The 26,750-nt window shown below is 30.5% G+C and overlaps 1 protein-coding gene and 1 pseudogene across 4 annotated transcripts; one reads left to right on the top strand and one right to left on the bottom strand.

The window, feature by feature from the left end:
• Positions 1-2,784: 2,784 nt before the first annotated feature.
• LOC112707738 (heparanase-like protein 3) lies at positions 2,785-5,123 on the top strand (annotated as a pseudogene).
• On the bottom strand, positions 3,400-12,000 carry LOC112707696 (arogenate dehydrogenase 1, chloroplastic). Of its 4 annotated transcripts, none has more exons than XM_025759642.2 (5): positions 11,674-11,980; positions 11,398-11,555; positions 7,834-9,136; positions 6,636-7,630; positions 3,400-3,596 (listed from the first exon to the last, which is right to left on the bottom strand). In XM_025759642.2, the coding sequence occupies exons 3-4, from the start codon at positions 8,949-8,951 to the stop codon at positions 6,664-6,666; spliced, it is 2,085 nt and encodes a 694-aa protein (XP_025615427.1). In that variant the 5' UTR covers positions 8,952-9,136; positions 11,398-11,555; positions 11,674-11,980; the 3' UTR covers positions 3,400-3,596; positions 6,636-6,663. The 4 variants fall into 4 exon arrangements, with proteins under 4 accessions (XP_025615427.1, XP_025615394.1, XP_072058238.1 ...); XM_025759609.3 differs by lacking the exon at positions 3,400-3,596 and adding an exon at positions 5,724-6,310; XM_072202137.1 differs by lacking the exon at positions 3,400-3,596 and having other exon boundaries at positions 5,724-7,630; positions 11,674-12,000.
• Between the last annotated feature and the right edge of the window lie 14,750 nt (positions 12,001-26,750).

The following is a 26,750-nucleotide window of genomic DNA, read 5'->3' as shown; positions in this document are numbered from 1 at the left end:
GGGCCCTCTCTAAATCCATTTACTAATCCCATGATAACTGCCTCTGTGGGCAGGTCTTGAATTTCCAAACACGCTTTGTTGAACCTTTCCATGTAATCACGCAGAGGTTCCCCGACCTCCTGTTTAACTCCCAGGAGGCTCGGTGCGTGTTTTACTTTATCCTTCTGGATGGAGAATCGCATTAAGAATTTTCTTGAGATGTCCTCAAAGCTGGTAACCGACCTTGGAGGGAGGCTATCAAACCACTTTATCGCCGCTTTCGACAAGGTGGTCAGAAAAGCCTTGCAGCGAGTTGCATTAGAAGCATCAACCAGATACATCCGACTTTTGAAATTGCTTAAGTGATGCTTCGGGTCTGTGGTTCCGTCATAGAGGTTCATATCAGGGCTTTTGAAGTTTCTTTGAAGTTCCTCACTGAACGGGTCCTCTCCTCCCAGGGGCGACTCTTCTCGGTCGCCGCGGGAGTTCTGGCTTTTGAGGGAGGATTCAAGTTTTAAGAGTTTTTCTTCCAACTCTTTTCGTCGTTCTATTTTCTCCCTGAGGTTTCACTCCGCCTCTCGTTGTCGTTCTAGTTCCTGTTCCAGTTGCTCCAGACAATCTTGGTGGCCGTGGATCAGCCCCATTAGTTCAGTTGCATGGGGTGGTCCTTCCTTTCCGGATTCTCGTCCTTCCGAGGAGTTTACCTTTGGGTTTTTGAGCCCAGAGGTGCCTTCTCTATGCTGGTCGCTGGTTCCTTGATGAAGGGTCAGGTCTGCGTCATTGTTTTCGATATATTTGGATTTTCTTGCTCGGAATCAGACGCTGTATGACCATCTTCTGGTGAGTTGTCCACCATTATGGGTTGATCCCTCGGGTCCCCGGCAACGGTGCCAATGTTATGTTGGGTAACCGGAGGTTAATGGGTTGGACTCGTTAGGTTGGCCCAATCGTATGAGGGAGGAAGCCTTTGAGCAGGTTTGCACCTTTAGAGGCTCCTTCCGACTTGTGAGTGTGAGAGAATGGGGGTGATACCTGCAAAGACACTCCGATGCCTAAGTTAGCAAGGGTGTGAGCAGGTCTAGAGAGTATTGGGACTTAGAGATACATGAGGGGTGTCAGTGTATTTATAGTGGTGAACCAATAAAGACCATTGGAGTAGTTCCACCTTTTAGGGTGGATAACCGTCCCTTTATCTTAGGGAGGTTACGATATGACTCCTGAAAGTGGGTTGAGAGATTTTAGGGACAGTTATTATCTGCCAACTAATCTTTGTTCCCGACTTCTTTAGAACAAGTCGTGGGGAGAACCGACTTCTAAAGAGAAGGTCGGTGTTCTGAGGAACCCAACCTTGTAGTTGGATCTGTAGTTTGGACCTGGGCCTTAGCGTTGGGTCAGGGTATTAACACTTACTAATACAAACAATTAGTTAATTTATATAAGTAATTCTGAATAAATATAAATTTTTCAAATAACTTAATAAAAATAAATTTAATATTAATTTTTAAGTTTTTTATTAAATAATCTTTTATATATATAAATTAATTTATTTTAATTTTACACGGATCTAAACCTAGTTGTATAATTTCAGATCTTTTGACGCCTAAATTTCTTTACTATATGTCCGAAAGAAGTCCAAATTATTAAAGACTAAAATTTCATAACAATACCTGCTTATATATTTTCTAAAATTGACATTTTCTTTAGATTTATTCTGACTTAACATGCTATTTATATTAACCAAGTGATGTACTGTTAGGATTGATGTTTATTTTTCACTAATAATCGATTTTTTTTTCGACGCTTTCTTTTTTAAAATGTTAAATTTTTAAAATTATAACACTTTAATTTTGGTTTGTAAATTACATATTATGACATAAATATTATAACGATGATATTAAAGTTGTTAGTGTAAAAAATGTGAGAAATGTATTAACATACATAATAACTTTTTAACTGGTTGCGTGATATCCTTGAGCTTTCTTCTCATTGTTTCCACTCAATGAAGGTTTTCTTGTATCTCCACCATATGAATAATTTATAGTATATTTTAATGGCTATATTGAACGAAACAACAAAGTTGAGCTTTCTTCTCATTGTTTCCACTCAATGAAGGTTTTCTTGTATCTCCACCATATGAATAATTTATAGTATATTTTAATGGCTATATTGAACGAAACAACAAAGTTTTGCTTCCGTATGGAAGAATACCAGAACCGCTTCCTATTTTATAATCTACTGAATTATACACCATGTGAATTGTTGATCTATCCTATAATAATTAACAATTAAGTATCACTGCAAATGAACAATGCAAAATCCGGATACTTATCGTTAACTAAGCTGAAATATAAATTTAATATTAAGTAGTACATTGTTATTTTAGTACTTTATCATTGTGAAATAATTTCCATTGCTGGTTAGGTGAAATTCGATTAATCAAAATTCTAATAGATCAAATAATTCTTTGTCGAGAAAAAAAATGGATTAATAATTTTCTTTTCTTTTTTGTAAGTTGTTCGTTTGTGATCAACGTAAGTCCAAAATGGTACACCTGGTTGGCTCAAGTTCTGGTGCCTGCAGAAGTTTTTTTTTTTTTTGGTTAAATCCTAGGTACACAATACGCCCACACACTCCTCACACACCACATTTTCTCCTTGATTGTAACTCCTCACACACTTACCACATTTTCTCCTTGATGATAACTCGTAGGGTTTGAACCTGCGACCTTTGAGGTGAGAAATGGGAGATATGATTCTGAAAGAAACATAAGACCCACAACATTCGTGTTTCGTCAAGAAGACCCACAATTTTAATCTTTAATCCCATTTAAATTTGGGCGTGTATTCGTTCTCCCAAGTCCCTAACATTATACATGCTGAAATGGTTCCAACTTAAGTGCACACTGTTAACCAAAAAAGGAAAAAAAAAGTGCGGGTTCTTTGATGACAAGGCTTGTGGGTCTGTTCTACTTGGTGGTGAGTTTGTTGAGCTTCACTGGAGTGAATGCTATGCATGGAAGAGAAAGTAGTGGACATGAAGCAGTGAAAGGAATAATGATACATGGGAAATCTCACATTGGAGGGATTGATGCAACTCTTGATTGGTGGCGTCCTCAGAAATGTGACTATAGAACAAGTAGCTGGGGTCATGCTTCTCTTCTCAACCTGGTATTCTTTCTTTCTTTGTACTGTGCTATTTGAATCTGTCTAATTATTATTCATTTTTCCGCTTAAATTTTTCACTGCTGCAAATTATTCCAACATAATGATATGTTTCTGCTGCTGTGTTATACATTTTTTTTTTTCTTGAGCTCTGAATATCATTCTGTGATGATATTCTTTTTTCCCATTTATGGAATGATGCTGTAGTGACTTCTCAGACTAACATTCATACATTTAGAATCTGAATGTAGCATAAAAGTGAGAGAGAGGAATTTATACCTTTTAATTTTCATTTCTTGCAGGACCTCAACAACAAAATATTGTTAAATGCAGTAAAAGGTAAGAAAGAATAGACATCTCTATAATATTCACAGGAAGTTACCTCTTCTTTCTTTTATTCTTATGGGGACCACCTTTTTCCTGGGAGCTTATTAAGGATCATTACTTCTGAATATTCTGCAGCATTTTCACAATTAAAGATTAGGTTAGGTGGCACCTTGCAAGATAAGGTCATATATGGGACTGAAGAAAGTCCAAAACCATGTACTCCTTTTGTTAACAGCTCCTCTAAGATATTTGGATTCACTGAAGGATGCTTACCAATGCATAGATGGGATGACCTAAACAGCTTTTTCCAAAAAGCAGGGTAAAAATCAGTTCTCCCTTTTAAGTTGTTTCCTTCCCTCTGTGTGTCTCTCTGTCTAACTTTTTAGCACTAAACAAGAATCATCTTGTTAGTAACAAGTTTAACATTAATGATAGGTATATTTCAGGGCTAATGTTATCTTTGGATTGAATGCTCTTGCTAGAAGAACCATAGAATCTAGTTCTACAGTTGGACCATGGAACTTCTCCAATGCCGAATCTTTTATCTGTTACACTGTAAGAAAGAATTACAGCATTTCTGATTGGGAATTTGTTAAGTGTATGCTTCCTCATTACATATATGCCAAGTAGCAAGCGTAGTGTAATTGATTCAATAAGACTAAAATTAAAAATGATCTTTGTCACATAGCAGGATTTCACATTGAGTTTCTAACACAAACATTGCAAGTCTTTCAAGTACTTTTTGCAAAATTAAAAATAGCATGTCTCCCTGGATAGAATTAATTGTATAAATGAATTCCTTCTTGCTTGTGCAGGCAATGAATTGTGCCGGAGTAGCGTTGGAACAAGTGTTTCTGCATAACAATATGCTTCTGATATTGCTGCTTTAAGAAACATAATTCATGATGTATATAGAGGGATTAGGCATAAGCCACTGGTCATTGCTCCAGGTGGCTTCTATGATGCAAATTGGTTCCAGGAATTTGTAAACAAATCTGGTAAATCTGTTAATGTGGTATCTCATCACACGTATATAACCTTGGACCAGGTATCATCCACCAAATAGGAATACAAATAATATTTTACCAATGTTTATGAATTTTGGTTATAACAAAAGCTACTACTTTATCTTACATACAGGAGTTGATGAGCACCTAATTGAAAAAATTCTTGATCCATCATATCTTGATGAGTGGCAAGCACATTCAGTGGCCTCAAAAACATACTTCAAAAATCAGCAACCAAAGCAAAAGCATGGGTTGGTGAGGCAGGAGGGGCTTACAACAGTGGCCACCATCTTGTGTCTGATGCATTTGTCTACAGCTTTTGGTTAGTTTAACTAACTCACCTTGATTTTTTTTTCTTTTCTTTTTTTTTATTTTGTCATTGGAGATTCTACAAGCAGTTGCTCTAATGTTAATACATCATAACACAGGTATTTTGATCAGCTGGGAATGTCAGCTGTTTATGACACCAGAACATACTGCAGACAGAGTTTGGTTGGAGGAAACTATGGTTTACTACACACTACTACTTTTGTGCCAAATCCAGATTATCTATAGGTACCAAATATTAAATTTCATAGTTGAAGGATGAGCAGCACATTATTGTGGACTATTTCATTTTAGCTTTCAAGTATCATTCTCTTCAGAAAAATATTGTGTGCTCAATATACAAACTCACACATACCTTTCTACCATTGGTTGAGGGTGTAGACTTATCATATGCAGATCACACATTCTATCCAATGGTGAAAAGATGTGTTGTTTAGATATATAAAATAAAAATGAGTACAAAGACTTGCAATGTTTGCGTTAGAAACTCAATGTGAAATCCTGCTATGTGACAAAAATAATGAGTCTTAAAATCACCATTTTTAATTTTAGTCGTATTGAATCAATTACACTGATGCTTACTACTTTGGCATATATGTAATGAGGGAGCATACACTTACCACATTCCCAACCAGCAATGCTGTAATTCTTTCTTACAGTGTAACGGATAAAAGATTCAGCATTGGAGAAGTTCCATGGTCCAACTGCAGAACCAGATTGTATGGTTCTTCCAGCAAGAGCATTCAATTCAAAGATAACCTTAGCCCTGAAATATACCTATCATTAATGTTAAACTTGTTACTAACAAGATGATTCAAAATCTATGAATAGTTGGATATTATTAAGTTTTAATTTTTTTTAAAAGATAATTAACACAAATATAATAAAATCTTATATAATTCAACCAAATATATCAAATCACGCATAATTCAAACACAAATTTAACATAACATACACATAAAATTTCCAACATATAAATTAAAATAAAATGAATTGAAGTTACTTACAAAACTTATATACATAAGGACATTTAAGTAAATTATTTTTCATGGAGATTTCGTAGGTCCTCGTGGGGCGGGTACCTCAATCCCCACCCCTGTCACCATTTATTCAGGGGGGTGGGTCTCCGTCCCCGTTAACCTCCTCGTTGCAGGTAATCTCAGTAGGGTATCCATGGGTACGGATTTTTTTGCCATCCCTCAGGATTGTCCATGATCACACTTCACAGCAGTTTTCATGATCATTTCCTGCTTTCACGTTATACCAAGTGAATATTTGCATTTTAAGTCACTCAATTCCAACAGACATCCAACTTTTATCTAAAGTATCTACATTTTTCATTTCAATGAATATCCCATTTCAGATTCGGAAGGGGAGCTTAAGAACAACAATTGAGTTGTCTCCGTGTGAACCCAAGATCACGGGTTAAAGCCGTGAAAACAGCCACTGATTTAATTATTAGGTTAGGCTGCGTACATCATATCCTTTAGTGCGACTCTTTCCCGAACCCTGCGATAACACGGGATGCTTATCCACTGGACTGCGCTTTATCTCACTTAAGATTCAGAACTCTTAAGTCTACATTTAACGCCAATAACTACATTGGCACCTAAATACATGATCATCTAGCTCCACTGTTATCGATGCAGCAAGCTAGACATGGAATGAAAACTAAGAAATATATGGAAGTTAAAATATATTGAAAATTACAACATTTTTCTTTTACTTTCAATGGGACAGCAGCCAAACTCCGAGAACTATTGAATGTGAGATTTTAGAATTAACAAATTTATTTAAACCTACTATTAGAATAATTGGGGCCTGCAATGCTTACCAATGAGATGGAAATCTTTGGGATAAATTCATTTGGTGTCTACAGTTTTTGAAAGAGGTGATGATACATCACTGTCTTCAGATTTCTCTTGCAGCGTAGACCTCTCTGGCAAAGCAAGGATCTGTTCTTCATTTTCAAATAGTTGCTTTCGGTAGATACTATGCAATCGTCCGAAAAGCTGCTTCTTCAATGATTCAAAAGCCAAATCGAATCTTTCTAGTTGCTCCATGGCATTTAAATTATACAAGAATAAACCATAGTACAGATCAAAACTATCCTCCACGGTATTTTCCACCAAACTCAACAAAGTTTCATAACCCTTTGTGTTTATTGGTGTTGTCTCTAACCCCAATTTTTCTAAAAATCTTCCTGTTGTGTGTGTAACAAACTGGGATCCAGCTGCATGCCAATCATGTTCAGCACAAGACATTTCAACCATCCGGCATCCTTCACTGGCAAAAATGTCGAGAAACTGACAACATCGCAATATTCTTGATTCTTCGTTCCCAATTCTAACTTTGTCATAAACAAGAGGAAGGTTTTTCCAGCCATTCTTTCCACTCTCCGGCCCAAACATGGGATGTGTGCAGAGAACATCAAAATCAGGAGGCAAGTGTTGAAGGAAGAGGTTTCTAGGGAACTCTTTGACGGATAGTACATCAACAAACAATGTACTTCTCTTCAACCTTTGGAAAGGTAATGATTTAAGAACTTTAACCGTCGAAAGGATGGAAGTGCAGAGTAAGATCACTTCTGGATGTTGCTCACAAAGATCATCTGCGTTGCTGAAATATGAAACCCCCAACTCCCGAGCCACATCAGAATAGTCTGATCTAGAATACGCCAAAACCTCATGACCTTGACTAACTATAGTTTTTGCAAGGAACTGACCAAAGTTTCCAAAACCAACAATTGCAATCTTGAGCTTTGTGTTCTCATCAGACAGGCTAGAATTGTTTGAAATGGAACTACGTAGCAGAGCATCATCATTGGATCTGCATTATTAGCATCATTACTCGTCAACCATTATTATGTATTAACCATTTTCCCATCACAAGAACATCTTCCGAATTCAAAATGATTAAGTTGCTTGCTCTCGATCTCAACAAACACGAACACTATCTAAAACATCAATCAGAAATATTCATACAATGTAGCAAAAATCCCTAAGATTTTTCAAGTTCCAAATATCAAATACCTGGAATGCAGCAATGCAGATCCATTACCAGCTTGACGGAGCAGTGCATGGCTGTTACTTCCATCCAGCTGCTGCAACCTTTCACCGTCCTCCATCAACTGATTCCTAACCACGTGATGCAACCGCGCAATGAGCTGCTTCCTGAGATCCTCAAACGCCAAATCAAGCTTCTCCAGCACCTCCAAAGAATTCTTATTAAACATGAACAAACCATAATACAAATCAAAGCTATCCCCAGCAGTGTTCTCCACCAACCCCAACAAACTCTCGTACCCTTTCGTATTAATCGGCGTCGACTCCAACATCAACCCTTCAAGAATCCTTCCAACGGTATGAGTAATGAATTGCGAACCGGCAGCGTAACGGTCGTGATCCTCACAACTCATCTCCACCATCCTGCAACCTTCTCTGGCAAACGCATTGAGGAACTTCTCACAGCGAGAAACACGGTGCTTCTCGTCGAGGATACGAACCTTCTCGAAGACGAATGGGAGGCCGGTCCATCCGTCGGGTGCGGACTCAGGTCCGAACATCGGGTGAGTGCAGAGGATGTCGAAATCGAAGGGGAGGAGCTCAAGGAGGAGCTTCTTGGGGAATTCTTTGACGGAGAGGACGTCAACGAAGAGAGTGCTGCGCTTGAGGCGCTGGAGAGGGAGCGTGAGGAGCACGCGCTCCGTTGAGATTATGGAGGAGCAGAGGAGGATCACTTCAGGATGCTCCTCGCATAGATCGTCAGGGTTTTGGAAGAACGATACTCCAAGCTTTCTGGCTGCGGCGGAGTGGTCGGAGCGGGAGTGGGCGAGGACGGTGTGGCCCTGGCAGACTAATGTGACGGCAAGGAACTGGCCGAAGTTGCCGAAGCCGACAATTGCGATCTTGAGGCGCTGGGAGATAGTGAACTCCTTGGCGAGCTTTGACTCGTAGTCGAAGAGCTGAGCGGCGTCAATGGCGCGCACGCAGAGGGGTCTGTAGGTGGAGGAAGGGCAATAGGGATTCAATTTGGATGGTAGTGAGAATGTGGATGGGAGGAGAGAGTGACGGTTGAGGATACGGCGGACAGTGCAACCTGGGGAGTGATTGAATGGGGTTGAAGGGTTGAGAGTTGCAATGGAGAGCATGGTTGTTTTGGCGGCGGTTCTGAGTGGTTAGCGGTGGCGTCAGAGAAACAGTGAAAAAGACTCTGAAACCGTGACAGTCACAACTCCCAAGTACAATCAAGGTTCTGAAAACTGAACCGGTCATCAAACCGCTCGAGCTACTAGTTCATCGGTTTAGAAGTTCAACCAGTTCAACTGTAGTTCAACTGAAATAACCGAATTATAATAAAATAACATATCAAATTATAAATAAATATATAAAAATATAAATATATTCTGATATAAATCTTAAATATATACAAATTAATAGTATAATTCCAATTAAAATCTCATAATCACATTTAAATACAACACGAGTCAAATATAAAAAAACAAATATCAAAGGTCAAAACTTATATAAGCATAAAATGTATAATATTATATGAAATTTAAGATAAATCACAAGAAACAAACAAAATTCATTGAATTAACCAAACCAATAATAAATATCCAATCATCTACTTATCTAGTTAATTGAGTTTATTCGGTTAATTCAATTCATCTATTTCTTCATTAAAAACAAAGATGACAAATTTATTTCTTCTCTAACAAAAGACTGATCATAATGAACAAATAGAAACTCTGAAAAACTTTTAACAAAATTTTCAGCATAATTTTCAGCTAATCACAATTTTAGCAAAATTTCAGCACAATTTTAACAAAGATTAACAATCTTTTTCCAAAAATTAACTAAAAAAAAACCAGCAGTGAACTAATCCTTCAATCATTCAATCAACACCAAAAATACAGAATATAGAGAGTACAGAATATACAGCACTGGAGCATAGCTAATCACTCAATGATTCAAGTTATGGAAGGAAAAGCTCTAAGATGGTTCAATCATCGCTAACAACCAGATTTGCTTTCAATCTTGCCAGAATCAAGCAATAATTCAGCAATCATCAACCACAATTTCAGATCTAAAATCAGAAACAACAGAAATTATCAAGGTTCTGAGAACCGGACTGGTCATCGAACTATTTTAGCCATTGGTTCATTGATTTACTGGTTAACCGGTTCAACCGTGGTTCAACCGGAAAAATCGTTTTGTAGTTATATCTCTGAAGTTTCAAATAACAGAAGCAGCAATCATTCAAGAAATGACCCCTTTTCTCTTCAAACTCTATAATTTCAGTAAAATAAACTACTTTTCATGTATTTGCGTAGAGTTTTAGTCCAAAGCTTTAAAAAATATGCTTTTAACTAGCTTCTTAGTACAATCAGTTTTTAACATGTAAAATTAGAAATACAAAAGTTGTAAGAGCTTGTTTGGGTGAGCTTCTAAGAAAAGATCTTTTTTCGAGTTATCTTTTTTTAAAAAATCTTATGGAAAAGTAAAAGTAATTTTATATTTGGGTATCTCATGCAAAAAGATATTTTTATTTATCAATTATGTTTGGGTATAACAATATAAAAATACTTTTTTGTTTATTTATTACATGAAAAACATCTTTTTTTTAAGGAAAAAAGATCTTTTAAAAAAAGATATAAATTACATCTTCTCAAAAAAGATGTTTTTTATTTTTCTAGAGCTTTTACTTTTACTACTAGAAATTTGCCAAACACATTAAAAAATAAAAAAAGATATTTTTCATTGAAAAAATATCTTTTTTAATCAAAATAATGGCGTCCAAACAAGCACTAAAATCCTTAACCTTATATTTTAATTAGGACTAAGATTAAGTAGCCCAGCTAGTCTACAAAATATACTGAGTTTCAAGTCCAAATCTAATTAACTAACAACTGCTGAATTATACATGTTTGCAAAGTACTCCAAAAGTGTATGAAATATTGAAATGCACCATTCAATGCAACAAAAACCTATGCAGGATGCAGTGTATAACAAAAGTATAGTTCAGGACTTATATATGGGAAAATAAGATAGTAAATCAAAAATAAAATTGTTTCACCATATCACCATATTTAAAAACTCATATATCCACCTTAAACTAAGACAAATAAATTAATCTCAGAATTAAGCCAGTCATAATGCAGCATAATTTGTGAAGCTTAATGACACACAAAAGTCACTAATAATTCAAAGGCTAGATTTATTAATGCTATTGTGCTAGAATAAAAGCTATAATTTCCGCAACCGAGGCAGAAGCAGTCTATTCCCAGCATTCAAGGACAGCAAGGTTGGCAATGTTTTGAACAAAATATTGGGAGTTCAATTAATTATTAAGACAGTCACAATTTAAGCATAATTAAATCACAAAACAGTAAAACACAAACCAGCACATCATCAACAGCACATCATTACCCAAAAAGATCACAAAACACTAACAACAACAGCAGAATAGAGCAGCCAGAGCTAATCAATAATCATTAACCAGATAATCATTCAATAAAAACGTAAACATTCAATAATTGTTCAATGATTTCTGAAAAGAGCGTAAAAAAGAAACAAGAACAAGTGAGCACTGACTGCGGCGGACGAAGACTCAAAGAGACAAGCCCTGACTGCGGAGGACGGTGGCAAACACGAGTGCTCCTTGCGGCGGTGGTGGAGGCTAGGGTTTTTCTCTTGGTTGAGCTTCTGATCTCTGAACTCGAGGGAAGGAGATTTGAATGGAAAAGGGTTTTCTTCAATAAAATCACAAAACAGTCAATAATCAATTAATCATCCTGTGATTTGATTTCTGAACAGAGCATTAAAGAAGTTTAAAAAAAAACGAAGAACAAGTGAGCAGTGAGCAATGACCTTCGGTCTGAAACCGCGAGCATCACGGCGAGCAGATCCAGCAGACGAAGACAACGGACGCTCGAGGAAGAAGCTGCTCGCCTGCGACTGGTGAATCTGAGAGCGGACAGCGGTTGGAGACTTGGAGAACGCCGAATGACGAAGAGAGTAGCCTCGGACAACGATGGACGGCGGCAGTGGAGACTACCTAGGGTTTTCACTTTTTCTTTCTGAGTTGAGCTTTCTGATTACTTGATTAGTGAAGAACAAAGGAAGGAGCGAAAGAGGGGTAGTGGGAGGCACAGCACTGAGCAGTGACCACGCGTTCTTTTTTTTTTTTTTTCTCCTAGGAATTTAACCGAAACGGGGTCGTTCCATCTAAATCGGCCGGTTTCCAATCCAGTCCAACCGGTAGGTTTCCAATTCGGTCCAACTGGCCAATTCAGCAGTTTGTGTCCGGTTTTAGAATGATCGATTTTGAGCAAAGAACCAAACCATTTGTATTGCCGGTTCACAGTTGAACCGGTCCAATTGGCTGGTCCCAATTCGATTTTCAGAACTATGGAAATTATATGATTGCAAATTAGTAACTACAATGAAGCAGCAACACAAATTCGGCAACAACAGAATCAACTGCAACAACTAAAAAACTTCATGCCAACAATAACTTCAGAATCACAACAACAAAACTTCAGAATCACAATTTCAAAATACAAACCCAACTCAGAATCTTAAAAATTAACTAGAAAATAAAGACGAAACTGAAGAAATAGGCTACTGGTGAGACGTCGAGGGAGGAACGGCGGTGACAGAGTGAGCTCGGAATAACGCGGTGCTGGCAGTGACCTCGTAGATATAGAGAGAGAGCTTGAAGAGAGAGATGCCGGGAACAAAGCTTGTTACAGCCGAGCAGGAGCAGTTTGCGACGGCAATGAGAAGAGCTCTGAGCAGAGATTCCACCGCGAGGAGAAGAGGGTGAGTGGCAGAGACGTTCAGCGACGGCACCCTCTATCAGTTACAAATCCGGCAGCGACAGCAAGCTCTGGCGGAGGAGAGGAGTTCGACAATGGTAGGAGCTGCTACTTACTGCAGCTAGTGGTGGCTGTCTAACGAGTGTTGATGAATTGCGGGACCAGGGAGGCCTTTAGGGTTAACTGGTTAAGAAGGGTGAGTGAGTAAGTGGAGGCTAGGGTTGCCGTTTGAGGTTACTTTCTGAATCAGGAAGGGGCTGGAACGAGGACTGAGTGAGTGAGTGAGGTCGCAACGGTGCTGCAATTTGGTTAGGGTTTTTTTTTAAGTTTGAAACAAAATGGCACCTTTTGAGGGAATTTCTAAAAACCAGACGGGTTCCAATTCGGTTCGATTGACTGGCTTTCGACCGATTCAACAATTCAACAATAGTTTTCAATTTTGGTAGTTATAGTTTCTAACCAAATCACAAATTTCATCGGTTCACAGTTCAACCGGTTCGATCGAACGATTCAAATCTATTTTCAGAACGTTGAGTACATATATGACGGGAATATTTGTAAGATGAATTTTTTATCTTTTTCTTTTTCTCTGGAATTTAATTTGGAGGATTTTTTTAAAATAAATATTTTAAATATTTTATTTATCAATATATGTAATTTGGAAATAACTTACGTTTTGTATTATATTATTTATCTCGTTTACTGTGTAAATAAATTAATAAAATATACTATAAACGAGATAAGACATGTGATATGTGTGAATTAACGTATTCCACATATCGTTTACCATATAAACGAGATATATTCATAATTAACTCGCTTACATTATAAACGAAATATGTGTCTATAATTATTAAAATATTAATAATTTAATTTAGATTAATTTAAAAAAAATTAATATATTTTATTACTATTTAGATCGAATAGAATATTAACAAATATTATAATTGCATCGTTAAATTTGAAAAAAAATTCAAATACTTTGTTTGTTTTGTTGGCGTCAAAATCATCTTCCAAATGTTTTCCAATTTTTCATGTTTTACGTTTTCACTAATTGTATCAACTAGCCCTCTCTTTTCTATTATATTATTTAAGCAACCAATCTTCCTTTCTCATAATTCATTCAAATTTTTAAACTCTACTATTTTTTTAAATTTATTTTTATTATTTAATTAAATTTAAAACGACCCACTATTTTTTAAAGAGAATTTGAAACAACATATTTCCATATTCATTTGAAATGATATTTCTCTAGAAGCGTGAAGCGGGAGTCTCTGTATTAATCCAATATTTTAATTTTGTAGTGTACACGTACAATTACTTTAAGGTGGAAATTTGCAGTCAATTAAATTGATAATTAAGAACGTTAAATAAAAATTTAGTTAAATTAATTAAATTATTTAACGGTTCTTAACTATCAACTTTATATAAATTTGATTACATTTAAATTTTTACCTTACTTAAAACAGAATAATGGACGATTTTAAATCTAATTTATAGGAATTAAAAAAAATGAGAAATTTAAATAAGTGATGGAAGAAGTTATTAAATTAAAAAATTTGATATTTAAATAAATTTAAATAAAATTTTTATGTATTCTTCTAAATATTAAAAATTTAAATACACATATTTTTTGTACTGATTACAAATTTAAAAATAAATTTAAATAAAATTTATATGTATTCTTTTAAATATTAAATTTTAGATTATTGTAATGGTTTTTTTTATAATAATACACATATCACTATAAATGAGATATGTATATTTTTTTAAATTCTAAATATCTTGTTTGTAAACGAGGTACGTACAAATTAAAGCAAAACTCGGCTTATTTCGTTTAATTTACATAACATTAATATCAAAATAATAGTTTACAAGTATATTTAATTTTTTAGATGATTATACATCTTAAATTTTAAATTATTTATATATTAATATAAAAAATAATTATTTTTTATTTTATTATTTAATTAAATATATGTATAAAATTATTTTATATTAATAATGTCTAAAAATTATTTTTTTTAAAAATTAGGTGAATTATTTTTTATAATTATTTTACAGCATAATTAATGATAGAATAATATTAATTAATCTCAATTTTATTTTGCCTTTGTTCTCCTAATTTACAATTATTATATATTTAAATGCAGTTTTTTTATATTTTTAATGAATTTAACTAATTTGTATTTTAAGAATACATGTTAAAATTATAAATTAATTTTTTTAATTAAAAATATAAAACATTTGAAATTTTCAATGCTTTTTTTGTATTTATTAAAAAATATTTAAAATTTTTTATTAATAATAGTCTTATCATATACTTTTAATCCATATATTAGCTAAACTTATTTTTAATATTTTCATGTTTGTTATTTTTAAATTTAATGACTTTATAAATCAAACACCAATCTAAATGTGCAATAATTATTTTCTTAATAAATTTATGGTTTAATTATTCTGTTGGTCCTTATAGTTTCACCAAATTTTTAATTAGGTCTCTATATTTTTTTCTTTTCAATTAGATCTCTATATTGCTTTAATTTTGTAATTAAGTCCTTCCTAGTATAAAAAATATTAGAGTTAACTTAATATTTTTTTGCAAATTGAAAGTATTTATAATTAAAAACTTAATTAAATCTTTGACCACATGTATTTTGATAAAAATATTATGTTAATTTTAACATTTTTAACATGAAAAGGACGTAATTATAAAATTAAAAATAATGTAGGAACTCAATTGAAAAAAAAAGTATAAAGATCTAATGAAAAATTTAATAAAATTATAAAGACCAACAAAATAATTAAACATAAATTTATCTTATTAATTGTTTATGGATTTAGTTAACATGACATACGATATAATTATTAATTAAAAAAGTCTTCATAAAAATAGATGCACAAAGTTTAAATTTTTAATGTATTTATTATATATTCGTTAAAGTAAATACTTAAAAAAAGTATTACTAGTAATTTTAACTTATGTCCAAATACGTGTTTATTAAATCCTTTGTTTATTACCAAAATAATAGTGTTAGTGGGCCAACATCGAATATTTGGGAAGGAATGAATAATAAAAAGAAAAGTATATCGAATCAAAAGATTATCAGTCAAAAATTAAACAAAATTATATTAATTTATATTAATAATTAATTTTAAATTTTTTAAATTTAAAATTTAAAATTGATTAAATAAACCTAATTAAAATCTATAAAAAATTTCTTCTTCTCTCATATTAACCTACCTACCTCCAACAATTACAAATCTCTCTTTCACCGTTAGGCCTTCTTTACCTCCTTACTGCACTCACTCATTTTCTATCACCAACATCTGGCTCATTAAATTCGTCATTGTCAACAAACAACAAAATTAAAACAACTAGGAGGAGAAGAAAAGTCTGATCTTACCGGAAAAGGAGCGTCCGAATCGTTGTAACTCCCTGCAATCTTATAATAATCCATGGGATTTATGGCTGCAGCAACGACCTTGATTAGTATCTGATCTGCTTTGAGTTCAGGAACAGGAATACTAGGGTAGAATTTCAGAACAACGTTTGATTTGCATGGTCAGAATAGGCCCAAGCTTTCATGTGAGTTGGTATTGCTGATGCAGCAGCCATGGTTTTTGTGATTAGAACGTCAACTATGTTGCTTTAATTTTGGGATATTAGGTGTCGTTTTGATAATTAAAGAGAATATAAATTACATAATTACAGAAATGTAAAAAAAATATTCATTTAATATTAAAAAAAAACACATCCTAATATTAATAAAAAAAATATCGAGTTATATTTTAGCAAAAATAATTAAATATCTATAAAATTTAAAAAAAATTATAAAATTTTTAAATAAATAAAGACATTCACATTTGTAATACAAAAAAAATTCAAAAAATATATAAAAGAACTTCTATTTAGTATAAAAAAAATATTCTGATACTTAGCAAAAGAAATATCTATATATATTAACTTGTAGAGATTTTAGATTCACCCAAAAATATTTGACTGATTTTTTGCTAATACCCTTTTAGTTCCCTAGCATTACTCATAATAAAAATAAAGTTTGTGAATCATTTGGAAAGGAATGATACTTGTTGGCTAAATGACGACTAAATTTAATTAAAGTTATTGGTCATTCAGACTTTTCTTTTAGCTATTATTCAACCAACAAATATCATTCCTTTCCAAGTGACTCACAAATTTTATTTTTGTTGTTCATTCCTTTCTAAATGCTGGTTGTTTATTAACTCTCTTAGCACTGTTATTAAGTTATTATCTACTTAATATATTAAATCTGGGTTTTTCCCTAACTATTAAAGGTGACGTGTCGATCTCTTATACTTCCGTTTTTCCTCCAAAATGAATAATTTTTTTTTCTATTCTAAATTATTTTATTGTAATTATATTATAATTAATACTAAATGAATAATATATAATTATACTAATTTAACAACATATCTTCATTATAATTATATCAAATCAATATTTAATGCACTATTAAACTACTTATCAATTATCAATTAAAAATACTTTTAATAATTTTAATGATAATAATAATATCAATAATAGTAATAATAATAATAAATCTTTGTTACCCAATTCATGTATATCAAATAATTTTTCTAAATTATTTTATAAAAAATATCTTTAATATAATTATATTGTAATTAATATTTAATGAATAATATATAATTATACTAATTTAGAAACATATCTTTATTATAATTGTATCAAATCAAAATTTAATGCATTATTAAAAAATTACTTTAATAATAGGTAATTTACATATTTATTTTTGTTTTACTAAAGTCTATAGATAGTGTTTTTTTGTGGTACATGAATCTAAATTTGAGAGTCAATTCATAATTTTATATTTAGTATTTTTTTTACTACTTCATATAATAAGAATGTATTCTTCGTTTTTTATTGAAGTTGATCCTTTTAAGGTACAATTTATAATTTTTTATAATATTTTTCATATACTCATTCTATTATATTATTCTTTTGATAATTTTTTTATTTGTTGTTACTCTAAGTTATTCTTATCGTCTAATGCGTTATTCTTATCGTCTAATGCTCTAGTTCGATTGTCTTTTGCCATAATCATTTACAATGCATCACATCCATGAAATACCTCATTGAGTTGTCTTCACTGATTCGGGTTCTAACTACATGGATGTAAGCGTTCAAAGAAGAGGCAATAGTCTCTACTTTACCGAAGGATAGTTTGATCTACTCACCTATTATAACCAACCCAATGGAATGTGGTTAAAGTTAGATTTCTTAGGAGAAGCTCGATTGTTGATTGAGTAATTGCATCCACGGAACTTTATAGGGCAAGTTCAAGTTCCATCCCCTCCATACTTTTTACGTCTGCCCAAAAATCTTCGAAGTGGAGCACATAATGAAATTGAATTCCCTCAGTTTCAGTTCCGTTTTGCTAAATTCGTGACAAATTCAGATATGCAATTTCAACGATCGGTAATATATTTAAATTTTCTTAGTTTAGGCCGTTCATTATTAGAATAATTTTTTAACATATTTTGATTTTTTTCAGAAATTACCAGCTTTCTTTTGCATGCATGCAATGCCATTGAGGGGAATAAGAGTTAGTTTGGTTTCTCGGTGTGACAATTCTATACATTGCTGCATTGCATGGATAGCGGATGATGAAACTTATCTAACAAGAGGATGGTCTGATTTTACATGAATTCTAAATATTGAAACTTACGATGTTATTTCAGTTGGTTGTCGTTACAAAAATGATTCTATACTATATGTGACTAAGGACTAGAATAGGTTCAATATTGTTTAGGTAATTTGGTTTTATTATTAGTATTTGATTAAATTATAATTATAGAATTTTAAATTATTGCCTCAATTTATATATTACGATTATTTTGTGTGGATTTCCTATTTTTAAATAATTTAATAAAATGAAGTAGTATAAGATATTATTAAGTTTATTTTTATCCTTTATTTCTTTATTTGTATTTTTATTATATTCGACAAAAAATGAACATACACATATATTAAATCATTGACCTAAAGACAATTTATTTGCCAATAAAAACAGATTTTATTTATAATTGGAATAAAATTTATTTGCCAATAATCGGTAGATAAAATTAAAATTACACCCGTGTCATATAATTATAATTAATTAATTGATATAAAATGAAATTATACCCGTGCCATGAGTAATAATCTAAATAATTATATCTTAACAAAATATAATTTGAAATAATTTATAAATAATTATCTTAACAAAAATAATTATTTAATAATTGATTTAAAAATCAATGCAAAAAATAATTATTAATAATAATATTATTAACTGGGTAAATAATATAATTTCAATTTATTACTTGAAATATAAATAATATATGGAAATCTATTGGGTAAATCAATAATTTTGAACCTTAATAATTTGACAATTATTACTCAATTAACCAGTTAATTGAATTAGTAATAACAATTTCCAATTTCAAATTTTGTATATTAAGTAGTTATTAAAAACTGGACAATAACGATTTACACAAAAAAATCATTGATAAATTCAATTAACCATATAGAAGATAATATACTAACAGTTTTAGTATATTATTTATGGCAAGCAAAATTATTTCCTCAGATTTTCTATTAAAATTGAAATTAGTAATAGTTTTAAAAAAGGTTTATTAATAAAATTACTAATAGTCACATTTTTATATACAAGATATATGTTTTCTATATATTATTTAAAAAATATAATGAAACATGAATAATGAATGAGTATGTTACTTCTTCGATTAGCTAATTAATACAAAATTGAGTACTTTTTTTTATTCTATTGAGGTCATATTCTGTTTGGTGAAAGTTTCAATCACCTTAATTAAATTCTGTGTTTGTGCCTTAACTTATACAGGTAGTAATATGTTACATATTATTTGGTATATCTAAGTAGTTATTTCTCATATCGGAGATGTAAAAAATCATATTAAGGTTTATTGCCAAATAATTAGTGGATGAATAATAGTAAATTATATTATTTTGAAAAAGTATTTTCATTATAATTATATTAAATTAATATTTAATTATGATAAAATATCTTAATTATAATTATATCATAAAATTATAATAATTACGATATTTATGTTATATATTTTAATCATTTATGTACGTAAATAATTAGAAATCAAAATATAACTTATAATTACCTGTGCTATGCAATATTAAATAAGATATATAATAACATAGATGATTTGTTACTTATACTGATTAAATACAATAAATACATATTAATTTAGTTAAAAAAAATTACTGTCTCTTATGTTTTTCTATTTATTTTTTTAATTCATTAAATCCAATCAATTATAATAAATTAATTATATCAACTAATTAATTCAATCAATTATTTTCTAATTTATTTTTTGAATTCAATAAATCAAATAAAATTAATTATACTAATTATTTGTATTGACTAATTGATTTGATTAATTCTTAAAAATATTTTTATTTAATTCATTTTATTTATTTAAATATAACTAATTAGTTATTTAATTTTATTAGGATAAATATCAAATTCTATTTCTAATATAAAAATACAAAATTTTATTCATTCTATTTTTATTTTATCACTATAAAAGATCATATATGCTAGAAGAAAATATCATTCATTTACCAATTACTCTTTCATTGGGTAGCTTTTACAACAATTCTTTTTCTTCCTATGAGGCGCCGTCACAAGAAAGCAACTATCATGAACACAAATCAGCACACACTCTTCAACTCCCGTGCTCATTATTTAGAGCAATACATGATATGTTATCCGTTAAGCATTTATAGACCATGGTGTTATCATGTTTGCATAAATAAATAAAAAATCCATAATTAAGCTTAAGTCATTTATCTATTTGTGTGGTATATTGTAGTGTGAAATTACTTTTAATTTGTGTTGTGCAATGATATTATGGTTTAATTTAAACTTTTATTTTATAATTGTATTATGATTTTATCTCATCCTTTTTTCTTAGATATTAAGTTGATGTATTTTTATTTATTATTATTGAAGCAGATGTGATATAAAATTTGTAAAAAGAAAAAAAAACTTACATTCAATTTATTTTATTGTAGTCTTCTATTCTTCTATTTTTTTATTCTTTTATTCATTTTATTTTCTTTTTAAATATTATATAATTTATTATAATTTATACCAATTAATTAATTATAATTCATTATATCAGTTAGTTTAATTCATTAATTTATAATATACATGATAAAATAGATCATTTGTTACTTATACGTTTATTTTTCTAAAATCTAAATTTGAAAATTATATTTTTAGTTTTTTTATGAACAAAATATTATTAATAATAAATAATAATTAACCATTCATACTTTTAATTAAAGTGTTTGGATGATTTTTATATTTATTAATATTAATTATTGATTATTTTTTCATAAATAAATTATATTATAATTTTATGTTAGTCCATAATTGATTAATGATTAATGTTTATAAAGCTATGTTACTCTAAAATTTATATTTTATAAATATTTTATTTAAATATAATTTTTTTAACATAAAAATATATTATTTTTAATAATATCATAATTTTATATTTTTTAATTATTCTAAATGAATATTTTATCAAATATTAATTAAAGCTATTTTTCCATTTGCTTTTATTAATATATTTTTTAACTATTATATAAAATTAAAATCATATTAAGAATTTAATATTAAAGTTAATTTGGCTTTTTATTATTTAGAGTGTTTTTCAATCAATAATTTTATACTCTTTACTTTTTTTTTAGTTTTATTTTGAATTTTAATTTAGTACTCAAAGATAGTGAAATTATATTGATACTGAAATAAAGTTACAAAAGGGTCCATAGGGTAGAATAAGTAAAATAATGTGATACCCACATTGCAACATTCAAATGAAACAACTTAGGATATAAAATGTTTATCTTTCTCTTTCTCGCCGTCTATTATATTATTTATCCCATCATATAAAAATCAAATTTTTACCTTTAATGATAGAATCAACGTAGTATGTTTCTGTATTATTTTGTTTAACTCATTAAAGTCAATTCATTATGATGAATTAATTATATCAACTAATTGATTTGAATAGATATTTAAGTATCACACAATTTAAAATTATGTATATTAATTATTTGATTTAATTTTTATGATATATAAATTTAAGGAATAAATTAAAATAAGATAATTTAATACTTATTTAAATTGAATACAACAAATATAAATTAATTTAGTTAAAAATTTACTATTTTCTAATTTTCTATACATAAAAATGACAAAACAAAATTATACAAATAATTTTTTTATCACTTTTGCTATTTTAATTTTATTTTCTTTATTTTTTTATGTATAATTTTATTTTATATTAACTTTGTTTATTTAATAATAAAATATACTCATATTAATTCTATCATATAATAATATATTTTTCTCCTATATTAATCAAAGAATTTCAATAGTTATCAACTATATCTAATAGAATGATTGAGAAGTGAGAACTACGAGAAGTTAAACCCAGATTCAAAATGTTGAAACAAAGAAAAGAAAACAGTGGATATATGATTAGAGACAAATTTATAATAATGACAAAATATACTAAAACTGGATTTTTTCTCCAGCTAATAAAAGCGAGGTGTTAATTTCTCATGAATTCATTTTTCTCTAAAATGAAATTACTATTTTCTTTTCTAAATTTATTTTAAAAAAATATATTTATTATAATTATATTACCATTAACATTTAACGAATAATGTATGATTATACTAATTTAGAAAAATATTTTTATTATAATTATATAAAATCAATATTTAATACATTATCAACTAATAAAAGTGAGGTGTCAATTTTTCATGAATTCATTTTCCCTCCAAAATGAAAGTACTATTCTCTCTTCTAAATTTATTTTAGAAAAATATCTTTATTATAATTATATTACAATATTACAATTAGCATTTAACGAATAATGCATAATTATAATAATTTATAAAACTAAAATAAAGTCCAGTAATTTATCTTTCGACTGCACATGTGTATAGAATAACTTTTAAGAAGGAGTCATGTATAGTAAATACGGTCGATGATTGTAAAACTGTATACTAATATTGATATAATATTATTTTAGGTATATATTTTGCAGGCATAAAAAAAAGTGTTGAGTTATTTTTTAGTAGATTTAAATTATTCATTGTTTATTAGAGAATTTTGTGCATTAGAATTCTCTAATAATTTATTATTTATTTTGAGCTAATTTTGATATATTCTTATTTGACAGTAAAACAACATATAAAAATTTGTTGGTGGGTCTAAGTATTATTAAGTTATTTATGGTCATATTGAGTATATATGTTTGATTTATTGAAGAAAGTAGATTACTAAAACCAATTAATAACTATTTAGAGTTAGTATATTTAACACTAGCTTAAGAAAAAACAAATAATACATAACATGTTATATTTTTATTAATCAAATTATTATAATTTAAATTAATCTTAACAAAATAATTTAAAATTATAATTTTAATCTTATCACGTGCATGGTACGGGTTAATACATTTGGAAATTACTACACGATGAATGTGGTATATAGAGAAGTTTTTGAGAGCCTATAATAAGAAGGTAATAACAAAATGTCTTACTAAATCTATTTATTTATTAAAATTTATTACTATCACTTAAAAAAATTTAAAAATTATAAGAACTAATAGATGAATTCTTATTGTATATTAATAGTTTGAGAATATTAAAATTATCATAAAAATTCGTATAATTTTATTCTCTTGACAAACAATTTTATAATTACGTTAATCATATAATTTTATATACAAACATTGATACAGTGTTGTTTCATGTATATATTTTGCAGGTATCAAATGATAGCATTGAATTGTTATTCAGTAGGTTTAAATTATTTATTGTTTATTACAAAACTTTCTTCATTAGGATTCTCTATTAATTTGTTCTTCATTTTGAGCTGATTTTGATATTTTCTTACTTCACAGTATACCAACATATAAAACTTTGTTGGTAGATTTAAGTATTACTAGATTATTTATGGCCATATTGAGTATATATACCTGATTTATTAAAAAAATAGATTAAATAACTATTTTATAGTTAATACAATTAATACTATATTAAAAAAAGAAAAATAACACATACAAGTTATTTTTTTATTAATTAAATTATTATAATTAAAATGAAATTTAACATTTCTATATTTTTCTGTCCACATACGAGGTTTGGCTTTTCGTTTCGCAAGGAAAAACCACTTCAGGAGAGTGAAATTTTCTAATCCCTTATATAATGTATGTAAATTCCGTATAATTAGTGAATAATTAGTCAATAAATTAATTAGAATTAGAAAATTAAATTTTATTAATCCAATGGAGGTAGAAATATTAAAAATACAAATTTCAACACTAACTTTAAAGATTTTGACCTAAAATTAGGTCGAATAGGCCAAATTGATTGAATCGGACCTAAACTGGGCCTAAGGCCCAACCAACTGATCAACACTTAAGAGCATGAGTTCTTCTTCTTTCCCAAATCAAAGGGAAACACGCTAAAACACTTGGGGCAAGGGCAAGAACACCAAACCCTCACTAAAAGATTCAATTTGTCCTAACTTCCAATTTCAAGCTCCGATTGTCGCACCATTTGCGACTGTGCGTCAACCGCATTGAGCTCTACAAAGTCCACTAACCAATTTGGTAAGAAAATTTCAAATCTATTCTCAGCCTCTCTTCTTTCCAATTTTTGAAAATTGAATTATGGGTATTGAGATTTATGGTTGTTTTGGTGCTTTAGGATCAAATTAATTTCGGAAAATTAGCGGGTTTTGTTCAATTGGAGCATAAGCAAGGTACCTTGTAAATTCTTTGACTATATGAGTTTGAGTATATGGATATAATAACATGTATTAGGTAGTGTATATGTGAATTTGGAACACATTTGAGGAGGTTGGAAGTTTGAATTAAGCTTGGGTGCTAAAATCTTAGCGGTGGAGGCTTGAGATTTTGCTAAATTGATGAGGTCTCTTTGACTTAGGGAGGAATTGACCAATGTGTGGTTTTGGTTTCTCGTAGATAATATATAATGTATCGTGAAAACTTAGGCTAGACGACGTAGAATAAGTTGAATTATGTATTCGGTGCATATCTAGTGGTTTTAGTTAATGTAATATGTGTTGATATGAATGTGGTTGATGCTTGATGAAATGATGATTTTGATGAATGATAATGATACATTGATGATTTCATAAAAAGTTGTATTGAATATGAATTGTTGGGTTGAACTTGATGAAATTGAGTATTGGTGTGTCAAGGAGTGAATGAGGAGTGTTGAGATATAGTTTGGGTTGTTTCGATCTTGTTTAAGAGCTTGGCATGTTGGTATTGAATTGTGAAATTGGTAAACATAGAGGTTTGTGATTTTGAAGAAAAATTTTATTTTGGACCGAACTTTGGCGGGCCAAAACTCGGCTTCCAGACTCCCAAACTTTTTTAAACATGATTTAAATAAAAATTGGCTTCGTGAAGTTTACGTTGTTTGAAGACGGATTAAAAATAATTTTTAACAAAAGAGTTTTGCGCGTCGAAAGTTTGGTGTATAAAAGTATTTTTTGCAGAACTTAACAGCTTTTTACCATTTTTAAGGGGGCATGCGTACGCGAGTGCACACGCGACGCAGGCGTTTAGTTTTGTCCAGACGTTCCCACGTATGTGGGCGTGTACGTGCGTATGCAAGAGGTAATTTTTCAAGCCCACGTACGCGGGCAAGTGCCACGCAACGTGGGATATATTTGCTGTTTGAGGGGCTTGCGTACGCGGACGATGGTCGCGTACGCAGACGATGGTCGCGTACGGGAGTTGGATAAATTACAACCCCGCGTACGCGAGACCCTATTTTTGGGAAAAAGGAGATTTCTTGTGATTTAAACCATTTTCCAACTTCCAAACCTCTATAGTTACCTTCTAAGGTCCTAAATTAAGTTCCTAATTATAGGGAGAGGAGTAACTTTGGAGGAGAAGTCAACTTGACAATGAAGAAATATTTTAAAATGATGATGTATGGTTGGAGAAGTGTCGAAATGATGATGATGTTTTGTATCATGCTGAAAATTGATAATGAATGATTAATATTGAATTATTATTTGGCTTTTGCAACTTATCTGAGACACGAGTTTTTCTGAGTAGATGCAGTGGCTAGCCACCACTCGCTCCAGGTTGAGACTCGATATTCTGTTAACTCTACATTGCAAGATGTGGCCGGAAACTTTAACTCCCCGGAAATTCCCTCAATGAGCTTAATTTGATAAATGATTGAGAAATAGTTATGAATGGACTCTTGGGGATGCATGCACGAAGGATTGTCTAGGGTTAGCTACCGGACATGTCAGGTTTGGCTTTATAACCAACAGATGAGACTCATCAGCCATAAGACAGGCATACATCATATGCATGTATTTTTTTGTTTAATTGTGTATTATTTGGGTTTGCCTTTGTTATCACTATGCTTATTTGCTATACTTACTACCTGCTGTATTTGTATCATACTTGTGTTTTCTTTGTCTCTATTGTTTGTCTGTACAACTGAGATGCCCCTTGTCTGGTCGAGGAATGACGAGGACATTTCCACCGGAGTTTTGGAGGATTGGAGGAAAGGGAGAAGTGATGGATCAAGTTAGAATTGAGTTAGAATTTAAGAGCCTTTGACAACTTACCTTGCTTATGGTTTTCAATTATAGCTTTAATTTTTAAATCTATGTGTCGGAGTTCTAGGATCGCCTCTAACTTTTCCAAGATCTTATATATTATGTATATTGGCACCATTACCATGCTGAGAACCTCCAGTTCTCATCCTATACATATGTTATATTTTTCAGATGCAGGTCAATAGGCACCTTGTTAGGTGTCTGGAGTTTCTTGTCACAAGCGGAGTTGGGATATTGTTTTTTGGGATTTGTTATGTATATGTATATATATGTATAGACTTCTCCTTATATATGCTTTACTTTTGTCCCTCTTAGAGGCTTTCGGAGAACTAGAAGTTTACTTTATGCATTTTGGATTATCTGGGTTGTGTGTGTGTGTGTGTCTATA

Source organism: Arachis hypogaea, chromosome 1, assembly GCF_003086295.3.
Source record: "Arachis hypogaea cultivar Tifrunner chromosome 1, arahy.Tifrunner.gnm2.J5K5, whole genome shotgun sequence".
NCBI lineage: Eukaryota > Viridiplantae > Streptophyta > Magnoliopsida > Fabales > Fabaceae > Arachis > Arachis hypogaea.
Note: the sequence above shows the minus strand (reverse complement) of the source record. Positions and strands in the feature narration are given on the sequence as shown.